The sequence below is a fragment of the Nyctereutes procyonoides genome, unplaced genomic scaffold (assembly GCF_905146905.1).
Source record: "Nyctereutes procyonoides isolate TBG_1078 unplaced genomic scaffold, NYPRO_anot_genome, whole genome shotgun sequence".
Taxonomy (NCBI): Eukaryota; Metazoa; Chordata; class Mammalia; order Carnivora; family Canidae; genus Nyctereutes; species Nyctereutes procyonoides.
Window position 1 is genome coordinate 4,721,428 of NW_026575124.1, and position 26,716 is coordinate 4,748,143.

Here is a 26,716-nt window from a genome sequence, read left to right on the forward strand (position 1 = left end):
TCGTGTCTGGATCAATTTTGGAGCTGCCTCTCCCATAAGAGTAAGCAAGCGTGAGAAGGAAAACTCCTGTGTGAGCAGGTATTGTGCGAGCGTGTATTCCGCGGAGGCAAAGATGGGGAAATGTAGGACTCTTCCCCCGTGTGTTGACCTTTCCTTCCTTCAGGATCCCGTGTTCTCTTTGGGGGACTCTGAAGACATTCCTGTGGAGGTGTACGTGGGCATGTGCACAATCGAATGCCTGCGCGCGTGTTTGTGTGTTTTTGCGTGCATGTGTGCAGTGGAGAATTTCCTCAGCCTTTCCTGTGTGTGTGTGTGTGTGTGTGTGTGTGTGTGTGTGCGCGCAAGCAGGCAGCAATATTGTCATCTCGGGGTGTAGACTATGTTTTCTTTTCTTCATCCCAATCTGTAAGAAGCCTTTCCTTCCAAGCCAGTCTAGCGTTGGTGTGAGAGTGAGGCTCCACTGTAGGTGAGGGTGCGAGGATATACAAGAGGTGCGGAGGGTTGAGGGCACAGAGGCTTCCCCTGGAAACAGCCTCCCTCCTCCCGGCCCAGGGCTCCTGTGATCTTTCTCATAATCCAGTGTCACTCCCCGACTCCCTCTGCCTCCCCCCACCACTCCGCAGGCCAGGACTGAGGGGCCTGGCTGGCTGGAGCCTCACAGGACTCTCCACCTGGAGGTCACTCTACCAAGCTGCCAGGGAAGGCTCAGTTTTCCTGGGCTTGGGGAGAAACCCCTCCCCACGCACATATTAGTTCCCAGACCTGGGGCCAGCACCGTGGGCCTTTCAGCCTGTAGTCCCACAGCCGAGAACCCACCTGAGGGAGCAAGGCCCGCAGTTCTCGGGGAGATCCCTCCACGACTGTCTCCAGACCATCTGCTCCTGAGGCTGATCCACAGGCGGCTGGGGCAGCAGGCCGGAGTGGGTGGGAGGCAGGGGCAGTCCCTGGGACATTCTCCATCTCTCCCAGGATTGGAGCTGGGACCCTGCGGCAGGTCCCCCCACCCCATTCGAAAGCGAGCTCCCCACCCTGGGATCCACCTGTGCCCGACCTGGACGGTGTCGGGAGCCCACCCCTCAAAAAACTGCAAGGGCTGGTTCAGGCAGATGTGTATGCGGACCTGCGCTGGTGGAGGATTGAGGGGCCCTGGGGAGCCAGGGGCTTCTGGGAGGAGGAGGGGGCCAGAGCCTTCTCGCAACCAACCAGGCTCTTCCTCTTTTAGCCTTGACCGTGACTAGGTCTTTCTGACCTTGACATCACAGGGAGCACAGGGAAGGGGGGCCGGTGGAAAAGCCCTTGATCTTCCGGTGGCCAGAGAAGGGGAGGGCCGCTCGCCCCTTGCCGCGCCGGCCCCCTTCCCGCCAGGGCCCGCCGCCTCTGTTTACACACGGAGGAGGTGTCGGCTCCAGTCTAGACAGGGGCGCTAATAACGCCCATAAAAGGCGGCCTCTCCAGAGACGTTCGGCATCTCGGCTCCCGCGCGCCTACCGCGGGCCGCGGCCTCCGCCTCCTCCGCCCCGCCCTCCTCGGAGCCTGCCGCCGGCCTCGGGCGGCCCTGGGGAGGGGGCACCCCGAAGGTTTCCAGAGCTGAGAAACCCCGCCCCGCACCCTTCGGAACCTCTTCTGCCTCCAAAGGTAAGTGGAGCCCCGCTCTCCCAGCCCAGCGCGGCCTCCAGGTTAGCAGCGCATCCTCCCATCCCCACGCGCCCCCCCAGGCACCCGTGTCCCCCGCCCCGGGACTGGGGCCTTGGATTCGGGAAGCGCTGGATGGCTGGGCAGAGCAGACCCCAAATAGATCTCAGCCTCTCCCAGTGCCAGGCCTGGCCGGAGGCCGTGGTCACGGCGAGCCCCGGCTGTGGGGCAGAGGGCACAGGGGTAGTCCTCACCCCATCCCGCTTCGAGGTCACCGAGACCAGGCCGCGGGCTCCCGGATACGGTGCAGGCGGCTGTGGGTGTGGCGTCTGATGAGAGTGGTTGCTGGCTTTTTTTTTTTTTTTAACTGGGTCCCCACACCTTTCCTGACACTCAGTAATTCACTAGGCCGAGGAGATCCTCTGCTGGCGGAGGGGGGGAAATGTCAGGGCCGCGAAACTATTTAACTATTAGTGCGCCGAAAGGACAGGGAAAACGGGGGAAGGGGGCCCATTAAGGGACATTAAGGCATGCTCAGGTGAGAGGTGGAGAGATGGTCTCCCAGACGTGCCTGCCGGGGTCTCCCTCACCCCCCCCACACCCCTTCCCATTCCCCAAGTGGCGATCAGGCTGGGGTCTTTGGAGGGAGGGGCCCCGAGATGCTGCAGAGGGGTTGGAGGAGGTAAGGCCGCTGCTGACCCCAGGCCACTGGGGTGAGCCTGAGAGCCTGACTGGACCCCTCTCCCCCCCGGGAGCCTCTAACGCCCCCCGCCCCAGTCTGCAGATGCCTGAAAAGCAGCACCTGGAGAAGGGGTCTCCCAATCTTCCTCCCTAAGTCCTGCTCCTCCGGAGAGGTGGCTGGGAGCCAGGTGGGCTCCAACCCCTGGAGGAGATAGTGAAGGGAAGAAAAAGGAGACGCGGCGCCCCTACCTCCACCCCTCAGACTTGTCTGAACCCACCAAAGATGCTGTACCAAGTCTGAGCTCCCTCCCAAGAAGGGAATAGAGAGTTCAGGAGGGTCGGGAGGGGGCCAGACCTTCCTCACCGGCCGCCACGGTTGCCCACCCTCCCCGCGCGCCCCTCGGTCCCTACTACCGGCCCACCGGGGACCGGGCCCTGTCACATTTGCATACGCGGCAGAACCGCTTTCTGCAAACTAGGCAGTGACCTTGAACCGGGCCCCGAAGCCTCTCGCCAGGAGCGTGGAGAAAGCGGCACCGCGCGGGTCCTGACCTGGGGCGGCAGGGGCGCAGCTCCAGGCAGCTCGCAGCCGAGGCCTGAGCTTCCCACAGCCGCCTGGCCCCGGCCACCCAGGCGGGCACGGGGTTTTAGTTAACTCCTGCGGCCCGGCGCGGCGTGGCGTGGACTCGAGGCCCCCCGCAGAGGCTGCGGCGGGGATGGAGGCACGGATGGAGGCGCGGGCGAGCTGGCCGGTGGGTGCACAGGAGCACCAGGGCTGCCTGGGGTGCTCAAGGGAAGCCTCGGCCGCATCCCTTCGGTTTTAATTAACCCCTGAGTTAATGAGCAGGGCTCGGTGGGCCAGGCCAGCTGCAGCCGGCGGGGCCAGGAGGCAGGCCGCCTCTTCTAACCCTGGGGCCTGATGAATATGCGGGAGAGGGGCCGCCCGCAGCGCTCGGTGGGTCCGGTGGGTCCGGAGCCTGGGCCTGGCCAAGCACCCGGTGCGCGCGGGCTGTGAAGAGCGGCAGATAAAAGTCGGCCAGGCGCGGCTGCCCAGAGCTCTGGGTGGCAGGTCCCCCGCGGTCCCCTCTCGGAGCCCCAGCCCTGTTGGTTCGGGGCACGCAGCTTCCCCCGTGGCTGGGGGTAAATTGGAAGCTTCGCACCCGAGCCTCCCGCCGGCCCCGGGGACCCAGGCCGGGCGCAGCGCTCTGGGGCCGGTTTGTGGGAGCCCGGGTTAAGGAAAGCGGGGTGCCCTAGAGGGGGACAGATCCGCGGTGGTGCACTCTGATTGCCTGGGTTCCTCACCGGGATCCTGAAAACCGCGAGGCTCACAATGGGCTTGGAGGAGCCGGACAACGGGATGCTGCTGGTTGCTGCTGGTTCTTGGCAGCTCTCCCAAGGGGAGTCAGGGTCAGCTGCGCAGCGCAGAGGGGTTGGTGCGTGTGCCCTTGCCCGCAGAGCGGAAACCAGGGGAAATGGCCTTCAAGGCGGGCCAGGTGGGATGGGGAGAAACTGCGTGCCTGGACGAAGGAAGCCCTCCCTGCGTTTCTGTCCCCAGCGCCGCATCTGCTGCTGGTGGCTGCCGCTCCGTGTGCTCGGCGGCCTGGCCGGAGGGCAGTGTGCGACGGACGATGGGGCCTGAGGTCTTCTAGCCAAAGGGAGAAGGGGAGAGGCTGGGACCTTCCTCCCGGGGTCCCCTTTCTGGGAGCCTGGAGTCATCTGGGAGGGCGAAGAGGATGGGAAGAAGCCTCTACCCCGCAAGGACTGGTGGTGACTGCACAGCTCAGCTCGGCATCCCTCACACCAACAATAGCGGCCGAGCTCCGAGGCCTGGAGGCCTGGAGACCTGGCTGCCGGCGCAGCGTTCTGTTTGAAAACAACAATATTCAAGTCACACCCTGTTTATCTTTATGACCCAAATAACCCCCAAATAAATTTTTTTAAAATTAAATTTTTAGTGGTGCTCATTAATGCATCTCGAAAAGGGGGCATAAATAGGATGTTGGAGATGCTGTGACGTGGAATTTGCAGCTCAGGGACGCTCCCTTCTGCACCCGCGGAGCCCCATCATCAATTAGGCACAAAAAAGGATAATCCAGGCGGTCTCCCGCCCGGGGCTCGCGCCGTTCTGACTGCAGGTGACTGAGCGGTGCTGGCATCTCACCGCTCAGCCTCGGTTCGGCAAGTGGGCCGGGCGGGCGGGGAGGGCTCCGGGGGCGGGAGGGCCTGGCCAGGCAGCCCGAGCAGGGCAGCCGCGTGGGGAAGGGGACGCGGGCAGGGCCGGGCGCCGCGCTGCGAGCCTGGGGCTCCGCGGGCAGGGCGACGCTCGCTGGCGGGGACTCCTCTCCGTCCGAGGGAGCGGTTCTGGGTGGGATGTGAAATCGCCTGGCGAGCTGTGGAATTCGAAGAATCTGCGGTTCTCTCTGCCGAGTCCTGCAGAGGAGAGAGAGAGAAAGGGAGATGAGAATCTCCGGCTTCGGTCTGCTTTTGTAGCTTCGGCTCATTCTCAGATACTTTAACTTTCACCTACAAGGGTTTCTTTCTGCCATATTCTCGCGGAGGCTCTCGGTTTCTCCAAATTTCTCTAGATCTTCCAGTGTTTCCCTGCATTTAGCTGTTTGCTAAATGTCTTAGCTGTTGCTAACTGTCTACTTTACCTTGTGTTACTCAAAGCCGTGAATTGTATAGGAGCCGGAAACAATCAAATAGAAATCCGAGTACTTTGTCTACCAGACATCATTAGAATACACACACTTTTGAAGGTGTTGTTGTGGTTTTCACTTTAATCCGATTATCTGTGTTCTGTGGACTTGGTTGAGATCGGATTGTGGTCTTCAGATGTCCAGTAATCTCATCAATGGCCAGCGCTGGGTTCTCAGCCTTCTCTGGGAGGAGTTGCTGAGGTTAGCACCATAAATATAATTTTAAACCCCAACAAGATAATTCTCCGGAGTCGTCCCCCTCATTCCCAGCACACCTGCAGCATTGGCACGGCTCTCTGGTGGTCCCAGTGGCAGTCTGGGCTGGTTCTGGGGCATGGGGGGGTCTCTTTTGCAGTGGGAGTCAGGAGTCGCTCGGGCCAGCCAAGCTCTGCTGGGGTCCCAGAGCCTCTTGCTGCAAAGACTCTGGAAGGCTCCCGACCATCCGACCCACGAAAGTCACAGGGAGGAGTAGCTCAGGCCCTCAGATTTTCAAGAGCAGGTAGTCAGGTCCACATAGAGCCGGGTGCCTCCTTCTCTAGGCTTCTTCTGCCTCCTTTCTGCATCCCTCCTCTAACCGTGAGTGGAAGCGTGAGGCTGGGATGGCTCCCAGATCCGGAGGGGGGGGGGATAGCCAGCATTAGCAATTCTCCCGTGCTCCTCTCCTCCAGGAAGGACCCCCAAAGTGTCTACCAAAATTCCTGAGGAGGAAGAGCTGAGGAAGAGGAGCACAGCAGCGGGCAGGGCTGGGAAAGACAGTGTCAGGGAAACCTGTCCTTACCCCTACTTCGCCTCTACTGTAAATAAACCCTGAGCCAAAGGGCTCATCCGTCTCCTTAAACAGCCAGTAAACTTTATATGACACAATATCTAATAGTAATTTATTGGGGAGATATTGTAAATTCCAACGGTTTTAGTTAATAAAGGAGCTAATTAAAGAGGGACAGGCTGTGCTTGGCCAGCTGTTGGCGAGAAGATAATACATCTGGGGAGGGGGGTGCGCATGGTGCAGGAGTGCCTATGTGCGGGTGCTTTTGGTGTGGCTTTTCTCCCTCTTGCCCGTGTCGGGCGTCGGGTCGGGTCGGGCGTGGGGTGGTTGGCTTAGTCTCTGCACTCTGCATTGGGTTTTATATGATATTTTAAAAAAAAGAAAAGAAAGAAAGAAACAGAATCCAGGGAGTAAATCTGCCCCCGTGTTTGGTCCCCCCAGCCCCACCCCGAGTGGGGAAGGGGGGAGCCGGAGCCGGTGCGGGGTGGGGGGGGGCCTCGCTGTCCCCACCCATCCCCCCGGCGGCGGCGCCCACGTGAGCTGGATGGCCAATGGGTGGCCGGTGCAGGTTTAACTATGTTTAATGTCAGATAGCAATAAAGTAGAAGCTGCCGGTCGGGCCCCGCGGAAATGGGCGAGCATAATCTCCTGAATCCCGGGTTTGTGGGGCCGCTGGTGAACATCCACACGGGGGACACGTTCTACTTCCCCAACTTCCGCGCGTCCGGGGCGCAGCTGCCGGGGCTGCCGTCGCTGTCCTACCCGCGCCGCGACAACGTGTGCTCGCTGCCCTGGCCGTCGGCGGAGCCCTGCAATGGCTACGCGCAGCCCTACCTCGGCAGCCCCGTGCCGCTCAACCCGCCCTTCGGCCGCACGTGCGAGCTGGCGCGAGCGGAGGACAGCAAGGGCTACTACCGCGAGCCGTGCGCCGAGGGCGGCGGGGGCCTGAAGCGCGAGGAGCGCGGCCGCGAGCCGGGCCCCGGGGCCGCGCTGCTGCCGCTGGAGCCGTCGGGGCCGCCGGCGCTCGGGTTCAAGTACGACTACGCGGCGGGCGGCGGCGACCCGGGAGCCGCGCACGACCCGCCCTCGTGCCAGTCCCTGGAATCCGACTCCAGCTCGTCCCTGCTCAACGAGGGCCACAAGGGCGCCGGCGCGGGCGACCCGGGCGGCTTGGCGTCGCCCTTACACCCCGGCGGCGGGCTCTCGGCCAGCGGTAAGGACCCGGGCCCCTCTCCAGGCGCCGCGGACCCGACGGCTCGCGGGGGCGCAGTGCAGGGCCGAGCTGGGTGACAGCGCGGCGAGGGGCGCGTCCTTTAGGAACGCGCAGGGGGTGGGGGGCGCCTGTAAACATGTAAATGCCCCCATAAAAGAGCTGCGGAGAGCTCCCTATCCCCCCCACCCCCCCACCCACGAGCTGCTGCAGGCTGCAGGGGGCAGGGAGCTCCGGAGAAGGGGATTCCGACCCAGGCTTCTCCAGGCCTGGGGAGGACCCTGCTCTCTCCGGCCTTTGCACAGGCTCCGTTACCTACTTTTTTTTTTTTTTTTTTTTTTTGCTTTTAAGAAACGCCAGCAAGGCGGGTTTACTCTGCCCGCCTCCCTCCTGTCTGTCCCAGCTCATCAGGGAGCCTATCCCGGAGGATGTGAAAGGAAGGGGCCAGGATATCCGGGAGGAGAGGTTTGGGGAGAAGGGAGGGGATCGGGACTCCGAAGGCTCAGGAATACAGGGTTGAGGAGGCAAGGAGGGGTGAAAGGGGAGGAATGGAGTGATGAAGGGGGGCAGGAGTGGACGGGGATGAGGGTCTGTGTTAGGAGGAGGAGGATGAGCTAGGAGAGCGACGGCCTGGGATTGGGCTGTAGGCCAAGAGAAGGGCCGGGGAAGGACCGAGGGCACTGGGCTTGTCACCTCTTTGGTCCTCTGGCCAACCCTGCCGGTTCGTCTCCACCCAGGCGCGCCCTGGTACCCGATCCACAGCCGCTCCCGGAAGAAGCGCAAGCCCTATTCGAAGTTGCAGCTGGCGGAGCTGGAGGGGGAGTTTCTGGTGAACGAGTTCATCACACGGCAGCGCCGGAGGGAACTCTCAGACCGCTTGAATCTTAGTGACCAGCAGGTCAAGATCTGGTTTCAGAACCGGAGAATGAAAAAGAAAAGACTTCTGTTGAGGGAGCAAGCTCTCTCCTTCTTTTAGAGGGCAAGACACGGGCACCCGCCCCGGACTGAGCCTGTCTCTGGCAGAGAGCAAGGGGGGCGCTGCCTGGGACACAGTCCCCGCTTAGAACGCCAGGCATCTCTGGCAGGCGCTCCCTGGACATCCTCTTGTCTGTTTTGTTTGTGGTTCCCTCCCACACACCCCCCAGCAGGCCCTGCCAGGTCCCAGCCCAGCCAGGGAAAGAGGAAGCCCACAGCTGCAGACAGGGGATAGGGTCAGGGAAGGCTGAGGTGCTGGGGAGAGGCTGCTCTACAGTGGGACTGGGGCATTGGGCCTCTGGCTGAGGACCTGGAGGAAAGGCAATCCACGCGCCCTCCTCCCTCCCACAATTCTCCTTCCAGGGTCTTGAGTCAGCCAGCAGTGGGCAGAGGTGGGGACAGTGGAACCAAGGCTCCCCAAACTCCCAACAGTTGGGGTTAGGAGAGGAGGGAGCGAGAGTGGAGGATCGGTGCGGAGACCGGAAGGGGTTAGGGCAGCTCCGAGAGGGCAGGAGGAAGTGCAGGAACCTAGAGGAAGTCCGGTTCGGGAGAACAGGCGATGCTCCAGTCCACAGGGGTCTGGTCCCCTAGGCCTGGACACCCCACAGGCGCAGACAGGCGGCTGGTGACCTGGCTGCGGACGGGGCGGGCGTCAGCCTCCCGGCCCCTCTGGGGCAGGCTGCAGGAAGAGTCTGGGCCCCTCTCCCCACGGCCCTGCGCCGCGCTCACAGGTGTGCCTCCCTCCGCTCTTCCTGCCGCCCAGGCTGCTGCGGGCCGAAGCCGGGAGCGTGACACTGGGAGCTGGGCCGATGCCGCCTCCGGTGTCCGGTGTAGCGGCCCCCCAGGGACCCCCACCCGGCCCTCCAGGAGGCCCGGGAGGCCGGGAAAGGGGCTGTGAGGCGCACCGTTGATTGGCCGGGAGAGTTTCTGGCAGCCGCGCGGCTCCGCCGCCGATCCCCCCTTCCCGCTGGCGTTCACGGTCACGGCCGGAGGCTGGCCCGGCATAATTTACGAGGCAGGAGGAGAATCTGCCCCTAAAGGGGCTACCGGCCACGGAGGCCCCTGCTCAGCCCGGCTTTCCCAGGCTGGTGACAATGAAGGAGGGGGGCGCTGCTGCCCCCCCCCGCCCAACTCCTTTCTCTCTTTCACCCCCCCACTCCACCCGCCCCCCAACGTCGCCCTTTGTCTCAGGATCTCAGGATCCACTGCCTCCAGGCCAGCGAGCCGCAGAGTACCAGGACCAGAGCCAAAGGAGGGGCACATCCCCAGAACCAGCTGGAAGCCAGAGTGGCTTCTTCAGCCCAGGGCCTTTACCCATAGCGCCCTTCAGACCCCAGCCCCAGCCCCAGCCCAGTAGATCTAGGCTGGCTTAGGAGAGAGGGCAGTGAAGACGTGCGGCGCCCTCCTGCACCCCCTGTTTATCCCTCTGGGTGAGAGTCCCTCTACCTCCCATCTGCTGACCCACCCTTGCCAGGAGGAAGAAGGTGAGGACCAGGGGACTGATGCGAGCTAAACCCAGCATGGACAGTGTGAACTGGCCTGCTAGCTTGGAGTTCTTCCTGCCGGGAAGAGTCCCCCTAACACACCCTGGAATGGCAGCCCCCAGAGCCTCCCACCCTCCCACCAGCACGCAGCTTCAGGTCCCTGTACAGGGTTGTGCAGAGGCATGGACAAACACAGCACAGCTGAGCCCAGCTCCACTCCCCCGGGGCCTATGCCACTCCCCTGACTGTACTTGGAAGCAGGCACCCTCTTGTACAGCCCCAAATACAGCCCTGCAGAATGGCCGTACAATCACTTGCCCTCAGCCCCCACTGGGCACCTGACACCTTCCCCACTGACATAAATGTTTCACCTGTGTACAAGTTCTCAGACATCAGCACCATTCCAGCTGTCTGCACAATCCCCTGTGGGCTGGCCCTGGGTATGAGGCATCTCCCCTTTGCCTGGTCGCCCATGTACCCCTTTATGCAGCCCCTCCTGTGACCTTGTGGGCTCTGGGGTGCTGGATTCGAGCTTCACCACTCCAGCCTGGCTCCCACAGCTTAGTGGAGGAAAAGAGACCAGAACACTATAAAAGGGGTGGGGGTACAAAGATATGCAATATTCTTCTTCCTGTCGCTTTAAACTGACTTCCGTGAGCTTCTCTGTCAATCCGTGTCCAGTTCTCTGTGTCTGTTGCTCGTACCTAGTGTAGTCTCTGTGGGTAGATGCCCTTCCCAGCTCTCTGTAGTGTGCCCTCCTATTCAAATGTCTGTCTTTAGCACGTTTTCCCTTTATATAGTCCTTGTACAGAGTTGCTTCATCATATTAATATTAATAATAATAATTAAAACATGACTGGATGACGATGTGATTTTTTTTGAAAAAGAATTTTAAACTGGGTCCCCACACGTGGTCTCCTCTCCTCAGAAAGAATGGGATCCCCATTCCTATCTGTTCCCCCACTTTACTGTCTCCAGCTCAGGTGAATAATAAAAATAATAAATGTATAATGATAAAGGAAGAACGGTGCAGGGGCAACAAAAATATACGAGCAACCAAGATCTGTTGATGAGCTGCCATCTCTAGTCCCAAGCAATTACTAGCAGAGAGAAAATTGGGGGATAGTAGATTGGGGGGGAGGAGAGGGATTGCTGAGGAGTCATGGGGCCATAAAAATACTGTAGACAGCCCAGAGGGTGTCTACCTTCAGGGCCAGAAAGAGGAAGCCTGAGCTGCAGGATCTCTGAGAAGTGAAACCAGGGTAGAGGCTGCAGCAGGTTGGAGCAGCAATGGCAAGAGTGCCCTGGGACATGGGGCAGGGGCTCGTGGAAGCACACTTCAGCGCCATGGTCTAACCCCATGGCTTCACTCTGAGAGCACATTTTGTGCATGCAAAATAACTAGGAAGGGGACTGAAGACCCCTTGGAGCTGGTGAAATGGGCTTCACCTCTCAGCCAGCAGCTCCCTTTGGGCCTTGCCAGAGAGAGGCCTGGGTGGAAGCCAGAGTCTGGGTTCCAGCAGAGCCTATGAGACCTCTGCACCTTCCCTTCACCCCTTCCTTCTGGATGGGACATCCTCCCTCTGCCTCCACCCTTGTGTCTCTGGTCCCTGAGTTTTCCTTTCTCACAGCCTGGCTCCAATCAGGGAGTCTCCTCCAGATTCCTCCTCCACCCTCCTGGGCCTGCTTAGGAATAGCAGGGGCCCCCACTGAGCCCAGTCCAAGCCACACCTCCTGCCTTGAAATCCTTCTCCCTCTCCCTTCCTTTCCTTACTCCTGCAAGTAGAAAAACTAACAAATTTAGATTGAATCCCGTTCTCCATTTGCTTCTAACACACAGCTTGTCTTGTGTAGCTGAGGGGTTTGGGCAGGACAGAGATCCCAAGCTCTGAGGGTCACTCATACAAACCCCCCCCTCAGAAAACAGGCAAAGCTGGGGACAGGATAGCTTCTGGCAGTCAGGAGGACTGGGTGGCCATGCCCAGGTCTGAATTAAGATGTGTGTGTGGGGGGGGGGGAGGAGTTGAATCCCAGTGAATCCAGGCCAGAGACTACCCTCTTCATAAGACAGATCCCTACAGGAAGAATTAACAGTGAAGGCGTTTCTGGCTTTAAAAAAAAAAAAAAAAAGGAGGAAATTTAAGGAGGTCAGGAGTAACTGGTCTTTAGTTTATTCCCTTGATTTATTCCCAGAGACACTGCAGAATCTGAGAGAGAGGCAGTACCTTGTTGGGTGGTGTCCACATAGGTCCCAAAACTCAATACCTGGGCAGACTGTCAGAGAAGGAAAGACACTATAACCTCCTGCTAATGGTTGAAAACATATCTTTGGGTCTCTGGGCCAAAGAGACTGTCGTGATTGGAGCCTCAACTCAAGTACTCAGGGCAAGGCTGAACTCTGCATCTGGGCAGGCATTGCATCTATTTTGCAACTATTTGGTTCAAGCCCTCAAACTGCAATTTACTCCACGGACTTTAAAACAAAGAATCCCGTGTCTCTAATGGAGTCTAGAGGAGCAAGGGATGGAGAGGATTATCTGGATAATCCGGGCAGACAAGGATTCCGCTGTCTCGTATCTGCCAGTTTATACCCCCCAGATGAGCTGCGTATCCGGCCCCGTTCTCCACCCAGTGCCACTCCACTCCGGGCCGCACAGCACAGACACACCAGGGTATTAGAGCCGCCGTGGAGCGGGCGGGCGGCGGGGAGCGGTGCCGGCCGCTGGGTCCCGGGGATGCTAATGCAGCCGGAAGCCCGGCGCGCGATCGATGGCTCAGACCCGGGGCGGAGCAGGGACCGCGGCCCCGTCTCCGAACAAAGCAACCCCCCGGGATCCTGGTTCCCGACAGGCCGGAGCCCCTGCCCATCCTCCCGGCCATTACCAGGAAGGCAGCAGCGGCTTTCCGGCCCGGGGCCGGCTCGGGAAGCGCATCCCGAGCCCCCAGCCCCCAGCCCCCAGCCCCCGAGCCCGTCCGCGCGGCGGGCGCATGGAGGCGCCGCAGGCTCCGGCTGGCTGAGCGCGCGGAGGGCCGCAGGCGCCGGGTCCCGCAGCCGCGCAGCCGCCCTCCCACGCCGGCCTCGGTCCAGACCGGGCTGCCCGCGGGGAAGCGTCGCCCCAGCCCCGCACCCGCAGCCGCAGCCGCAGCCCCAGCCCGCGCCGCGCCCGCCGCTCCGGGAGGCCCCAGACAAAGGCGCGGCGGCCGCTGGCGGAGGCGGCGCCCGGAGCAGCTCCGCGGCCTGGCCCCGCGCACAGGGCGCCGCGAGGTCGGCCCACCTCGGCCGCCCCGGCCCGGCCCCCGCCCCGGCTCCGGCTCCCGTGCGCCGCGGGGCCCCGCGGAGGGGAGACCCCGCGCGCCTCGCAGCCCCTGCCCCTGCCGCCGGCAGCTCCGGCCCAGCCCAGGGCCGCGGGCCCCGCCGGGGACGGGATGACCCCTGCTGGCCACAGCCGCGGAGGCCGCCGAGCCCAGCCCGGCCGGCCCGGCCCGGCCCCGGGCGCCCCGCGAGGGTGCGGGAGGCCTGGGAGGACCGCGCGGGGGGGGGGGCCCTCCGCTGGGCGCGCGCGGAGCCTCGGGGCCTGTGCCGCGCGCGGAGCCCGGCACCGCCGCCGAGCAGCTGCGCTTGGACGAGGCCAGACGCCCCGGGCCTCTGCGCCTCTGAGCCCGAGCCACTCCCCGGGGCCGCGGAGCCGAGCCCTGGCTTGGGCAGCTTCCACCGCCCGGAGTGGACCACGTCCGGGAGGAAAGCTCCCTGCGAACGATGAAAGATGCGTTGTCCGTGTGCGGGGCACCGGGAAGATGCTTCGGGAAATGCACACTTGGTACTGCCGGCACAACCAGCCTCTTCTAGCAGTCTGAGGTGCACACAGATCTCTATAGCACATGTCCATACGGGCACCGAACATCTCTTTCTCTACAAAACATACATACAGAAGCACTTTTATTTGTACGGGAAGGGAAAGCAACCTTCTGGGAAAAGGTTACACACCGCTTGGATAAACACCACATGTAAAGGTTCATTTGCATGAACAGCACACTTGCATGTATATGTGCTGCGCGGCGACTCTACAGTCCTGCATCTATTTAGCTGCATGGACGTATGCGCTCCATAGGGCGTACGAAATCGTGCATGGAAAATGCATCCAAATCGTGTCCACCGAACAAGGAAAATACATCATCTTATTACATATGATGCACAAAGTGAGTAAATATCATATTATTACATAGATGCACAAAGTGAATATCTACCCAGTGTATGAAAAAATGTTGTGTAAGTTAGTTTGTTACGTGCGTGTACCAAATACATTGAATACATTCTTTGAGCTCACATGTTTTTGTATTTATAATACACAATTTATTTGGCTATCTTACAAACAGTAGCAGGAGGAAGTTCAGGCATTGGCTACGACAATCTCCATCGGCTGAGCCTCTTTTCTTTCTGTTTTTCTATTATTTCCGTCTTTAAAAAACCCCTTCTCCGTCCACACTGATTATTTATATAAGTGGTCTCCCATCTCCAGATCTCTGACACATCTCTTGTTGAAGTCAGGGTCTATATTTAGAATCCCAAGTCCTGTTTGCAGCAGGATAATCACAGCCTGTATGGAACGAGCATTATATAATTAGGTTACCCCTGTGTCTCAGGACTTGTTCTTCTAGACCTAAGGTAAATATATTAGAGAGTCACTCTAGGCTGCCAGTTAAGAAAGAGGGAGAGGGAAGAGGGAAGTGCCGGCCTGGGAAGTTGTGTAACAGGCAGGCTGGGGTAAAGGCAAACTCCAGGTGTATGCTGGGCACTCTGGGTTCCTGAAAGCTGAAGTTTGTTTAAATTTTTAAAAATTGATCACCTCTCGGCCTTTTGGCTAAGATCAAGTGAATTTTTAAAAAATTGATTCTTTAAAAAATCTCCAGTGGAGAAAGACAGCATGAAGTAAAGGCTGGACCTCGCCTTCTAGGACCCTCTCAAACCCCAGAGCAGCCTCACTCCCTTGGGCCAACCAGGGAGAGGATTCTGGCCCACCCAGCTCCTCAGCCCCCCCTTAGCATCCTTAATGTTGGCCAGGTCTACACAGGCAGCAGGGGCGGGTTGGCCCATAACCCAAGTTCTTCTCAACAAGATCCACTCCTAGCACTTTCGGAGAGGCAATAATAGCTTAAAACATTTTCTGACACTGAGCTAATTCTGTTTCCGCCCGGGGAAATTAGTCCCACTTGGGTCTTTCCTTAGGAGCTAAAACTCCGAGAGTACCTGACACACGCCTATGGAAAAATTCTTTGAAAGACAATGCACTCACACCCTGCCGAGATATTGTTTATGGGTTCCGTGTAGACACTGCCATATTTTACTGTCCAAAGGAATCAATTAATTAGAGCCTGGCCAGTGCCCGCGCCGGCCGCTGCTTGGCTGAGCGCGAGGCTGAGATAGATGAGTGCGGCCGGCCTGGCCTTGTTAACAAGCGTCCTCATAAAGATGCAGCTGATAAGGCGGCGGGGCGCCGGTCAGGCCTTGGGGCGCCCGCCGCGGGGGGCAGCGGAGTCCCCGCTCCCCTTGCTCCCCCTTGCTCGCCTTCACCCAGTCTTCTCCCCTCTGGCGCCTTGGTGCTGGCACCCGGCTCATTCCCTCTCCGCTCCATTCCTCAGAATTTTCCCTCTTCCTCGTGGAGCCCCCAATTTTAAAAGAGATTTTTTTAAATAAAAATATGTCCACCTCTGTCTGTGAGTGCCTGTCTGGCTGTTCCGGGACCTGCTGCCGCCTCCTTTCCTTGCATTACTGCTCCTGGTTCCTTTTCATGTCTGGCGCTCTCTTCCCTCTCTGGCTTCGTCGTTGCTTTTTCTACCAGGTTGGTGCTGGCTCAGGCCCCAATGAGCTTGTAAAAAAAAATAATAATACAAATAACCCCTGGTTATCTTGTGGCAGAGTTAACACCCCCAGTTAAGCCAGACCCCATGAAAAAAAAAAGCCAACCCTGGATATAATTGCTGGTTTGGGTTGCAACACTTAATTCTGTTTATTCTCACCAATGTGCATACTTAACGAAGAGATATTGGTATTAAAGGGCAGGGGGGAATTAATTTTACTTTTATAGTCATCTATTAAGAGCACAAGATGATCTGGGTCTCCTTTAAAGGGACCAAAAAAGGGGGGTAGGGAGCGAGAAAGAAAGGGAGGGGGAAGGGAGAAATATGACTGAAGGCGAACAAAGATCTTTGCCTGAAGAAACAATGTAACACTAGACAGAACTATAAAGTCTGGGAATGTAGCAACGCTGGACCCTCTCAGCTTCCCCCATTTGGAATTCTGTCCCCTGCACTTCCTGCTGAAATCCCAATCCTGACCACACAGCAGTATTCAAGGAAGAATTCGTGCAATTATCCGGATAATTGTGGGGAAAAGAGAGAAAGCATTTCCCTTTTATTGTCTCATCCTCTCCGCTGTGCAGAGGAGGAGGAGGGGGCTACATGGGATATGGAGGAAAAGGAGGGTCTCCCAGGGTCACCCTATGACTTACAAGATGGCTACTCCTGAGCCAAGAGGGTCTTAGGCAGGAGCTTATAGGTGCTTAGAGATTAATAAGGCCTCAGGGATCCAGTTTCATTTTTCAAAATATTTGTTTGATTTTACTTTGTATAGACCTGCCTAATCTAGTATTGTAATTATCACAAGTAAGTGAATAATAGATAATTATAGGGGTGTCGATAATATCATTTATTTTATAGTCACACAAGATATGATTAGAGTCAATGTCGGAGGCTCTGTTGGAGCCTGGAAGGCAGCGAGAGGCAAAGTAGAGAGGCCTGGTAGTCTTTCCTTTCCTATGGTTATGAAGCTCCAGAAATCCCCAATTGTCTAAATTCTCTCTCCAGATATCTTAAGGGAAAGCTCTACATTTTCAGGGGTTGGCAGCTCGGAGAAGGGCAAACAGCAATTTGGTACTTAAACCTCCCTCACAGTCTCAGGGGCAGTAGTCTCCGCTCCCCCATGATGAAGGGCTTCACCCTCAGTTCAAGACTGCCAGGGTCACAGAGACTCGGCAGTTTAGGCCGGTGAGAGGAAGACAGGGTCTTACCAAAACCAAGTTCATTGTCATCCCCAAGTGGGCATTGGGTCCAGAGTGAAACCCCCTTTGATCCCAATCCAGTCTTCTTTCCTGGACCTCTCCCCCAGGGACACCTGGATGGGGGCAGAAGCCAGGCTAGGACTTGTGGAGGCTGGTTGGGATGGGGATGGGGGGGGGAAAAACCCTGAAAATATGCTTCCTTGTTTCTGGGATTCAGAAGACCAGAAGCCTGAAGCCTAGGGGGTGGGGGAAGGGAGGAAGGGAGGAAGGGAGGGAGAGAGAGAGAGAGAGAGAGAGAGAGAGAGATTGTGATAGAGAGCCAGGCAAGAGAGGGTCAGGGGAAACCATGAAGCAGGAAGGCAAGAATAAAAGGAATGAGTGAAAGAAAAGGGGCAGGAGGAGAACCCACAGGGAATACAGGAAGGAAATATAATGGAAAAGGTAGAAAAGGAAGAAGAGGGAATAAAAAGACAGAAGAAAAAAGGGGGGTCATTTTAAAAGGATGTTACAAAGAGCAGGAGAGGAAGGAGGGAGACCGAGGCCGGGGTCCGCGGCTCGCTCGGCCAGGCCGCCTGCAGCAGTCTGGGTGGGCGGGGGGCGCCACGACAAAGTGAAGGTCAAGTTAGCATCGTACCTTATAAGGAAGGCGTCGGTCCTCCATTTCAGCCTTTCTTTCTGCCAGGACGTGGCCGTAGCATTTCTAGTCTCGTAAACACTGGACTCTTTGGGGCCTTTTAGAAAAAATAAAGACCCTCTTCCTTTATTGGAGGTGCGCTCGGCCGGCTGGGGGAAGCAGCGGACAGAGAAGTCAACTAATGAAGACTCCGGGAAACTTTTCTCTCCTTTTCTCTCTCTCTCTCTGGCTCCGCTCCCGCCAGCTGGGGCTCCCTCCCTCCCTCCCTCCCTCTCTCCCTCCCTCCCTCTCTTCCTCCTCTCCCAACCCGACACCTCTTCTGCTCTCCGTATCTCCTTCCCGGTCTTCCCTGTCTCTCGCCACCGTCTGTAACTCTGGGATCTGTCTCTCCACACCCCCCTCCCCTACTGCTGACTTCTAAATTTGTTCCATTCCACCACGAAAGGAGCAGGAACGTAAGAATTGGAAAGAAAATTAGCCATCTCAAAGAAAAGTTCATTTACAGCCTAAATGTCTATTAAGATTTCCTTCTGAAAACCAGGCGGTAAACTCGGTAAGGAGGAGAAGTGAGGCAGCGCCAGTGGGGAGGGCTGGCGAGGTGGGAGCCTTGGATTTCTTTATTTCTCAGGTCCAGAGGCGGAGAGAAGGGGGAGAAGCAGGCAAGTGAGAGAGAAGCGCTGGAAGCCGGCAGCCAGCAAAGGAGGCGGCGCGGGCGGTGCGGGAGAAGGGAGGCCCAAGGACGGGCGGCGGCCGCGACCTGGAGCCCGGGCCTGGGGTGCCCAGACACAAGCGAATCTCAAATCCGTGGGCCTGGGAAGTGGGGGGAGAGGAGAGGACCGCAGGAGGCAGGGAGGCCCCGAGGACGGCAGTGCCGCAGCCGGCCAGCAGCCGGCCAGCCGCGGGGAGAGGGAGTTCCGGACCCGCAGGGCAGCGGCGACCCCGGGACAGCGGCGACCCGGGGGCGGCGGGGCGGGAGCCAGAGGAAGGATCCCGGAGCGCCATCCTGGATCCTCTCCCTGCAGGGTGGCACTGGGGGCAAGGGGGACAGCGGGGGACGGAGGGAGACAATCCAGCCAAGGGGGTCTGTGACGGACTCACCTCTTTTTCCTGGACCTGACAGCTTGTTTTCTCCTGCTCTGTGCCCACGGAGCCCTTCTTAGGCCTAATTGTGGTTTTTTAAGTGGGAACTCTAATGGCAGGGTCAGGGTGGGATGCTCAGAAAGCCATTCTGGGGACTTCTGGTTCAATCTGAAACTCCGCAAAACCCAAATTTTGTCACCTCCTCCCTTGTCAAGTGGAAACCGGCCTCGAGGTCCTCTCCCACTTTACCTACCTGGCTAAGGTGCCTAAGGGCTATAGGGACCTGCAGTAGGACCTGACACCCAGGTAGGAGCAGCGAGGAGCCCTGGGGCTGTCAGTGCAGCTCCCAGACCTCGGTGCCCAGAGCCTCCCGCCCTGCATTCTGATAATGAAAAACAAAGGGGGAGGACTTGATTATTTCTGATGGCATTAAAGGACCCAGGCTTAGAAAAACAGCATCTGACCCTGAGTTCTAAGGTGATGGGTGTCTCCCCCACAGACATTTAATCTGTGCAGATGTCCTACTGCCTGAGCTCAAGGGGCCTTAAGGGGGTGGCCAGGGTGAGGACATTTGCTGCCAGAAAGCCCCAGGGAGGGAGCGGGAGGCCCGCTTTGGTATTATCTAGAGTTGTGTGGAGAATATTTTAAAAGGTCGGAATGAACTGGGGAGGCGCTTTCTGATGTCCCCCTCAGCTCTGGGAAGGGGAGCCCAGGAAAGGAAGGAGGTTCTGAGCTGGGGCATTTCCCCCTACTGTGGGAAAGACAGAGATACCCAGACCTCATCCTGCAAAAATGTGTTCTATGCCTGTGACAGAGAATTGGTAGCTGCTTGGGAGATTTCTGGACTTTCAGGGAGTAGAGCAGGGTCAGACACTCTGGGGAAGGCAGAGGCTGAGGTGTGAGGTAGGGTAAGTGGAGGAATCTGGGGAGCAAGACTAGAAGGTATCACCCAAATCCAGTTCCTTAGAGAAGCCACACACACACACACACACACACACACACACACACACACACAATGGGCTCCAATATTGAAAAACACCAGATGATCTGCTTGGAAGGGACATAAACAGGCCAAGCGGATGCAGGTTCATAAAACCTGCAAAATCCCAGACAGGAACACTTAAAATGCCCCAGAAACAAAGCACACCGTGACAAATTCTCACCCAACACACAAGTACATGCAGCAGAAGGTTCCCAGGCACGCAGAGAGCCTCCCCACCCGGGGCCTCCCCACTTGGACACTCAGGTGTACCTGCCCAGCTCCAGGAGCACACACACACTTGTGCACTTCCCCAAACCTACCCGCAGCAACCCTGGGGGGCAAGGGGCAAACACTGGGCTGCACGAACACCCCACAGAGCCAGACCCGGGTCCCCTGAGCCTCCATAATGCACGATCCATACCCGGAGATAAAAGTCTAGACAATAGACGGCTGTTTATGACAACGGGGCTCTCCAAGTTTGGAGCCAGGCGATAAATCTCTGGCGAATCTTCCTGTAACTCAACTTCTGGCTGTAGTGACGAGAGAGCCGCGGAGACCGCAGAGAGAAAAGCAGCAAAATGCTCTTTTAAATCATGAGCAGAAGGCGACTTCCCCGCTGGGGCAAGAGAGTGGAGGCGGCCACACTCGCCCTACATGGCGCGTCCAAACTGTGGAAGCTTTCGGATCGGGCTTCAGCACGCAGGCGAGTCAGGTTTCCCGGCCCCCCGGAAACCGGGGCGAAGTGTACAGGCAGATGGCGGGGCCTGGAGACTGGACAGACCCACAGACCGCTCTTGCTGCAGGCACAGGGTCTCTTTTTTGGTGGTGGTGACCAGAATCTTCCTGCTATGTGTCACCTGAATTTGTTCACCCCAGTCCCCCTCTTCTCCCTAGTGCTCTGTGTGTGTGTGTGTGTGTGTGTGTGTGTGTGTGTGTGTGTGTCTCTCCTCTCTCTCCCCCTCCTTTTCCTTTTTGGATTGATGGGCTGTTCCCTTTTGCATTTTCGACCCAGGCGTCTGATTACAAGTAAAGAGCCACTGAAGTTCATCTCATAAAAATGCCGCGAGCTCACTTTGATCTGCGCGGACTGGGTCCGAGCCTGAGCAGGCGCTAAAGCCAGGGAATGGCGGCTCGGGCAGGCGGCCTGGGCCGGGGCGGCGGGGACGCCGGCTCGGGTGGCCCCGGGCAATCCCGCCCAGAGAGGCAGCTCCGCGCCGCCGCAACTGGGTTTGGGCACCAAGGTCCAATGGGAGCGGCTCCAATTCAGACTGCTTTTAAGACATTTCCTTCGTTTTAGAGCATTTGGTGAGGGGCCCAGGGAAACTGGCTCGTAAAATGGGACTTTTATGGGGAGAAACTGGGGTCGCGTTGCTAGCCTCCTGGGACAATCCCTCGGGGGAGGAAGGTGGGTGGGGCTGGGGGGGGAGAAGCTGCCCTTCTCCCTCCCCTTTCAGCTCCGGGGGCTCGGGTGACCTCACTTGGGCCCTTGGGCTTGGGGTGACGGCGGCCGGCGAGGAGAGGTGGGGGCCGAGCCCGGGCAGTGCAATCCCCCAGCTCTTCGGCTAGGGGTGGGATGCGTCCCGGGTGCGCGGGAGCTGCTGGCCTGAAAATCCCCGAGCGCCAGAGAGGTTGGTAAAGCCGGGGTGTTGCTCTGGGGGAGAGACCGGCGCGAGGAGGTGCGAGCCGATTTCTGGAGTGCTCGTCTGGCGGCCAAGGCTCCAGCGCCGGCTGCTTACCTTGCACTGACCCCACAGCGGCCTGAACTTAGAGTCCGAGCCCATCGGAGCTCTCAAGGGCCCTCTCTCTCCTCCCTCGCTTCCCCTCCTGGTGATGGTCTCTGGGGTGGGCCCCGTGCCCCACGCCCCAATCTGCTCTCTAGATCGGGGTGGACAAGCTGCAGGGCCAGTCAGTGCAGCGTGTGGGGTCTCCCGTGTGGGGATTCAGCACTCAGGAGATACTGCCCCCTTCTGAAGCCGCCTCTGGTGTGGGCGTGTGGAGGGGAGCCCCCGAGTCTGTAGAGGTCCTGGCCAGAGTGGCACAGCAGCTGCTGGCGGCCGGGCGGGCGGGCTGGAGGTGCTGACCGAGCCACCAAGAGCTGGGAAGGACAGGCCGGCCCTGCCCTGGAGGATTTCAGGTGAAAATCGGGGCGCCAGGATTGTGGAAGGGCCACAGGCACCCGAGAGATGGGGGAGGGGAAGCCACCTCCCGCCAGGGACAAGGACTTGTCAGGGCTCTTGGGAGTCGACTTGGGACCATAGTTGAGCCTCAGTTGTGGGTGGGATGCACTGATGCCCTGGGGTGCGGCCTGGGACTAGCCACTCAGCCTATGCTCTGGAGTGGTCCCGGACCTAGGGCTGCGCGGGGAAGTGGCCAGCCCGCAGCGTGGGCATTTCCGCCCATCACTGCCTTGCTGACCTCAGTGGCCAGAGCCTTCTTTCCTTGACCCCAGCAGCAATCTCCAGGTGCTGGGATTTTTAAAAAGTTGTTGAAAAATTAAAAGTCAGACCAAAACTAGAAAAAAACAACAACAACAACAACAAACAAACCCTGAACTTCATGCCTTGTTTTTTGGGGGAAGAATATTAATTCTCAGAAGCCTCTGTTGAGAGACCCTAGAGTCTCCTGGACATCAACTTCTCTGACATTCTTTCTTGCCTTCTTTTTTGTTTCAAGGAAATAAAGCCGCCAGTGGCTCCTTGCAGCCGACTGGCTCACTTTTATGGTGGCCCTGGAATAAACTTTGGTGGTCAAATTCAAGTGCTCAGGCCCACAGCTGGCTCCTCACAGGAAGCGTACCCCCTCCCCACTGTCGGCCCGGGCAGCAGAGAATTTGCCTGGGGGCTTAGGCCCCACAACGCCCTGGAGGCCAGGATGGAGAAAGAAGCAGGGTCCTGGGGGAAACTGGGGAAAGCTGAAGCCCCAGACTCTGTGCCCTCATCCCCACCTCTGCAAGGGATAGGGGTACTTCTCACTTCCCTCTTGCTGGTTCCTATCACTGTTTGGGGAACATTCTGCCTCCAATAAACTTGCGTTTAATGAGGTCAGGACGAACCCTATAAAAGCCATAGTCCATAGTTCCCCATCATTATAATTAAAAACGCTAGCCCCAGGTCACCCTATAAAAGGAGGTAGAGGAAGGAGGAAAAGCAACAGATTTTTCTTCCTGCAGCTTCTCACTGACGGAGAAGCCCCACACTTGAGCAAAGTCCCAATCTAGTTCTTCTTTGCCCCCATTTAAGATCAGGCTGGGACTAAAGGGCTCAGGAAGCTGATGGGGATGAGGATGCTGGAGGCCTATCCCTGGGTATTTCAGAGCTACCCCAAGAAGGGGACCCATGACAAGCGTGACTCCACTCCAGGCGATGCTCTAAAGGCTGCGCACATTTGGGGAGGCAGGAGGGTTGAGAAGGAATGGATTTGGGGAGTCTTATTTGGGGACATGATCTGATTTTTTGTGTCTTCTCCATCTGGTTTGGGGGCCTCTGTATCTCGGCAAGCTCGGCAAGGAAAATCAAATCCAAATAATATTTTTAAAGTAGAAATCAATTTTAACCAAGAGTTAGGGGGTCAAAGAGGGTCTGGGCCATTTCTGGCTTTCCCTGAGTCCTTGTGGGTTTCAGTCCTCCCCTCCTACCTGAACAAATCACGCCCTGGCAGCTCCTCCTTGGATCCAAGGTTGCTTTCTGCTTGTGGGGAGTGCTTTGGCCCCTTGGATCCAGTCCAGAACCTTTCAATAAAGTGATTCTCAGCTGCCTAGATGTGTCCCACAGTGCCCAGAGGGATGGGAGGCGAAGGAGGGCAGCGCCTCTGAGTCCACCTCTTGGGCCACAGCTATCTAGGAGGCTGGTGGACTGGGAGGAGGGCAGGGCAGGGCTAAGAAACACGGGAAAGAGGCACCAAGGCCTTGCCTCCAGCCACCTGGGAACAGGGCTGAGGGCCTCCATGAGGGAGTGGTCCCTGGCCCTGCCCTGCCCAGCCCACCCAGGTTCCTCAGCTCCCTTCCCCTGCCCTGCTAGTCTGTCCAGCAGACCCACACCTGGCCCCACTGCCCACCTCCCAGCCCCCAAATCATTCAGGGATAAGAGCCCCAAACCCAGCACCCACCCACCTACCTCCTCCCTTCATATACTTCCTGAACCCTGACTCTGGGCATCTTTTCAGCCCCCAAGCTGAGGCTTGAGCCCCCAACCCAAAGGACCCCCTGGACAGAGAGAATACATGGCTCTCATTCTGATCTTCATCTGCGGGGTCTGAGATTTAAAAATCCACAGTGGATGTAGCTTTCTGCACATTGATTGACAATAAAGGCAGGCATGAAATATTCACCCAGGGCCACTCTCTCATACTAAATATTTAACACAACATTAGAGAAGGTTTTTCCCAGACTTCGCCAGGCACCGGCTGGGCGGCTGGCGCACTGCTTACCACTCGTTTATGACTAATCTGAGTCCCTAGCCGCAGGCAGCACAGCAAGCCAGACAAAGTTGGGACACTTGGCTTGCTGCTGGGCTGCCTCACCTTTGGAAAACTTCACATACTCTTCTGAGGAGTCTCTCCAAAAGGGAAAAAGGAGTCTTGACATACAGCCCTGGCCAAGAAAAGGATGGACTTCTTCAAACTCTTGTAAACAGGCACTGGCCCTCTGCGGGTTGGCGGGGTAAGAGTCCCTGAGAGTTGGGGGGGGGGGGCAGGATTCACATCTCCCGCGGAACCAGGCGGTGGGGAAGGAGGACTTCATCCCTACCTCGGTGTTGGGTTCATCTCCGGGAGGAGGCAAGACCCCCCCACCCCCAGACGTGGGCAAGACCCACCTCCTACTCCTAATCCTGGGGTGAGGGGGGGGGGGAAGAAGAGGAAGAGCAGCAGCTAGGGAAAAAAAATACAATCACCCCCTCTCAGCCACCGCCCCCGCCCATCCCACCGCCCACCCCACCCCAACCCTCTCTCTCTCTCTCCTCCGTTGCTCGCCCTGTGGAATGGAGAGGAGGGGAGTGACGAGAGAAAAACGAATACAAATCTGCAATTGATTTTCATAATGTTTCTGCGGTGTTTGCAAACCAATCGCCTGAACGTCCCCATCTTACCTAAGAGAGAACCCCTCCTACGTCTGCGAAGTGCTCCGAACTGATATATGACAATATCTACTTTGGATCACGTGCTCGGGGAGAGAGACTAAGACGGATAACGCGTCATCTCGCCTTCCCAAATTTTTCCCCCCCTCGCCAGATCGGGTCCAAAACCTCCATCTGGAGCCGGCAGGAGAGGAGAACGATGTTTAACTCGGTCAACCTGGGCAACTTCTGCTCGCCGTCGCGCAAGGAGAGGGGCGCTGATTTCGGCGAGCGAGGGAGCTGCGCCTCCAACCTCTATCTGCCCAGTTGCACTTACTACGTGCCCGAGTTCTCCACGGTCTCCTCCTTCCTGCCCCAGGCCCCCTCTCGCCAGATCTCCTACCCCTACTCCGCCCAGGTGCCCCCGGTCCGCGAGGTCTCCTACGGCCTGGAGCCCTCCGGCAAGTGGCACCCCCGGAACAGCTACTCCTCCTGCTATGCGGCGGCCGACGAGCTCATGCACCGCGAGTGCCTGCCTCCTTCCACGGTCACCGAGATCCTCATGAAAAACGAAGGCTCCTACGGCGGCCACCACCACCCCGGCGCCCCGCACGCGGCCCCCGCCGGCTTCTACTCCTCGGTCAGCAAGAACAGCGTCCTGCCCCAAGCCTTCGACCGCTTCTTCGACAACGCCTACTGCGGCGGCGACGCGCCCGCCGAGCCCCCCTGCCCCGGCAAGGGCGAGGCCAAGGGGGAGCCCGAGGCGACCCCGGCCGCGGGACTGGCGCCCCGGGCGGACGCGGGGGCCGAGGCCGAGGCCGAGGAGGAGAACACGAACCCCAGCTCGTCCGGCTCAGCCCACTCGGCGGCGGCCAAGGAGCCGGCCAAGGGAGCCGCCCCCAGTAGGTAGCGGCGGCCGGGAGGGCGCGGGGAGGGGGGAGGCGCGGGGAGCGGGCGCGCGGGGCGGCCTCGTGTTTTGGGTCAGTCCGGTTTTATGTGGAGTTTTATAAGCATTCGAAGGATTTTATTATAACCTACAAAGCCCTCTCTCCCAACGACTCGACTTTTTACGATGGAGAAGGGGTGGGGAGGGAGGGAAAAGGGCGCTTTGGAAAAGCCGGGTGAATGAGCCCCCCCCCCCCCCGCTTCCCCGCTATCTCTCCCTCGGTCTGTGAAATTTTTTAAAAGCGCCACCATCGCGAGCGATATTAACTTTGATCGTGAACTTAGAGGAGCGTTGAAGGAAGGATGGGGAGCCGGGCTGCCTGCCGGGGGTGGGGTGGGACGGAGGGGAGGGGTGGAGGGGGAGGAAGGGGAGGGCGAGGGAGAGACAGGGAGAAACTCGGAGAGGGGGAGTGGAGGTGGGGGGAGAAGCAACGGAGCAGAACCTGAGACCCGGGCGGCTGGGCTGCTCTGAAAAGCTGCTTTTTTTGCAACGGGCCCGGGCCGAGGGTGCGTTCCGGGGCCCGCGCGGAGCCCCCCGGGGCGGCGGGGAGGGGGGCGCTGGGGAGAGGCGGCTGCGGCCCCGGGGCTCAGCCTCCCCGCGCCCCGCGGCCTCGCGGCGCCGGCCCAGCCCGGGAGCGTGGAAGGCGCGGCCCGCCGGGCTCCGGGGCCCCGCGTGCGCTCTCGGGAGGCCTCGGTGCCTGCGCGCTCGGCCCGCGCGCCCCTCTCCACGGCGCCCCGCAAAGCCGGGGCGGGGGCTCCCAGCGCCCCCGGGAGGCCGCGCAGCGCCGGGCCGAGCCCCAAGGCGCACCTGGCCGGCGCCCCCCCCCCCCGCGCCCCGGGGCCCGGGGAGGGCGGCGACCCCGCGGGCCCGGCCGGCGGGGGGTCCGGGGCCTGCGCCAGCCCCGGGCCCGGCGCCTTCTGCAGGCAGGCCCGGCGGGAGGGCGGCCGCGGCGGGGCTGGGAGCGGGGCGGCCCGGGTCTCACGTGTCTCTCTCCCCTCTCCTCGCATCGCCCCCTCCCTCCCCTCCCCTCCAGACGCCCCCCGCACCCGCAAGAAGCGCTGCCCCTATTCGAAATTCCAGATCCGGGAACTGGAGCGAGAGTTTTTCTTCAACGTGTATATCAACAAAGAGAAGCGGCTGCAGCTGTCCCGGATGCTGAACCTGACGGACCGACAAGTGAAAATTTGGTTTCAGAACAGAAGGATGAAAGAAAAAAAACTGAGCAGAGACCGGCTGCAGTATTTCTCGGGAAATCCTCTGCTGTAACCGCAGACCGGGCCCTTCTGGGGGCGGGGGCCGGGTGGGGTGGGGGGGAAGAAAGGGGAGAAATTATTTTATTTTATTTTTATTTTTTGTTTTCTAACTCGCCTTCTTTCCGCGGGTGGAAAACTGGACTGTGGCCAGGGCTGGCCCCCACTGCCGGCGCCCGCGCTTCTTCTCTCTGGAACCTCCTTCACCTTCCATCCGACTCACTGTGGGACAGGGACCGGGCCTGGAAAGAGGGTGAAGGGAAGTGTCTAA

General features: G+C 59.0%; 2 protein-coding genes across 3 annotated transcripts; both read left to right on the top strand.

Moving 5' to 3' along the window:
• The first annotated feature begins 6,408 nt into the window (after window positions 1-6,408).
• HOXC12 (homeobox C12) lies at window positions 6,409-10,259 on the top strand. Of its 2 annotated transcripts, XM_055336895.1 has the most exons (3): window positions 6,409-6,991; window positions 7,340-7,453; window positions 7,726-7,803. In XM_055336895.1, exons 1-2 carry the CDS (start codon window positions 6,409-6,411, stop codon window positions 7,420-7,422), a joined length of 666 nt encoding a protein of 221 aa, XP_055192870.1. In that variant the 3' UTR covers window positions 7,423-7,453; window positions 7,726-7,803. The 2 variants fall into 2 exon arrangements, with proteins under 2 accessions (XP_055192870.1, XP_055192869.1); XM_055336894.1 differs by lacking the exon at window positions 7,340-7,453 and having other exon boundaries at window positions 7,726-10,259.
• A 14,210-nt stretch (window positions 10,260-24,469) lies between these two features.
• HOXC11 (homeobox C11) lies at window positions 24,470-26,467 on the top strand. The gene is made up of 2 exons (XM_055336890.1): window positions 24,470-25,151; window positions 26,229-26,467. Exons 1-2 carry the CDS (start codon window positions 24,470-24,472, stop codon window positions 26,459-26,461), a joined length of 915 nt encoding a protein of 304 aa, XP_055192865.1. The 3' UTR covers window positions 26,462-26,467.
• Window positions 26,468-26,716: the final 249 nt, after the last annotated feature.

Excerpts from the sequence above, each read along its gene's own strand:
- HOXC11 (XM_055336890.1), top strand. The coding sequence starts at position 24,470 with ATGTTTAACTCGGTCAACCTGGGCAACTTCTGCTCGCCGTCGCGCAAG. Across the intron at positions 25,152-26,228 it reads GGCCAAGGGAGCCGCCCCCA|ACGCCCCCCGCACCCGCAAG; the intron begins GTAGGTAGCGGC and ends CCTCCCCTCCAG.
- HOXC12 (XM_055336894.1), top strand. The coding sequence starts at position 6,409 with ATGGGCGAGCATAATCTCCTGAATCCCGGGTTTGTGGGGCCGCTGGTG. Across the intron at positions 6,992-7,725 it reads CGGCGGGCTCTCGGCCAGCG|GCGCGCCCTGGTACCCGATC; the intron begins GTAAGGACCCGG and ends GTCTCCACCCAG.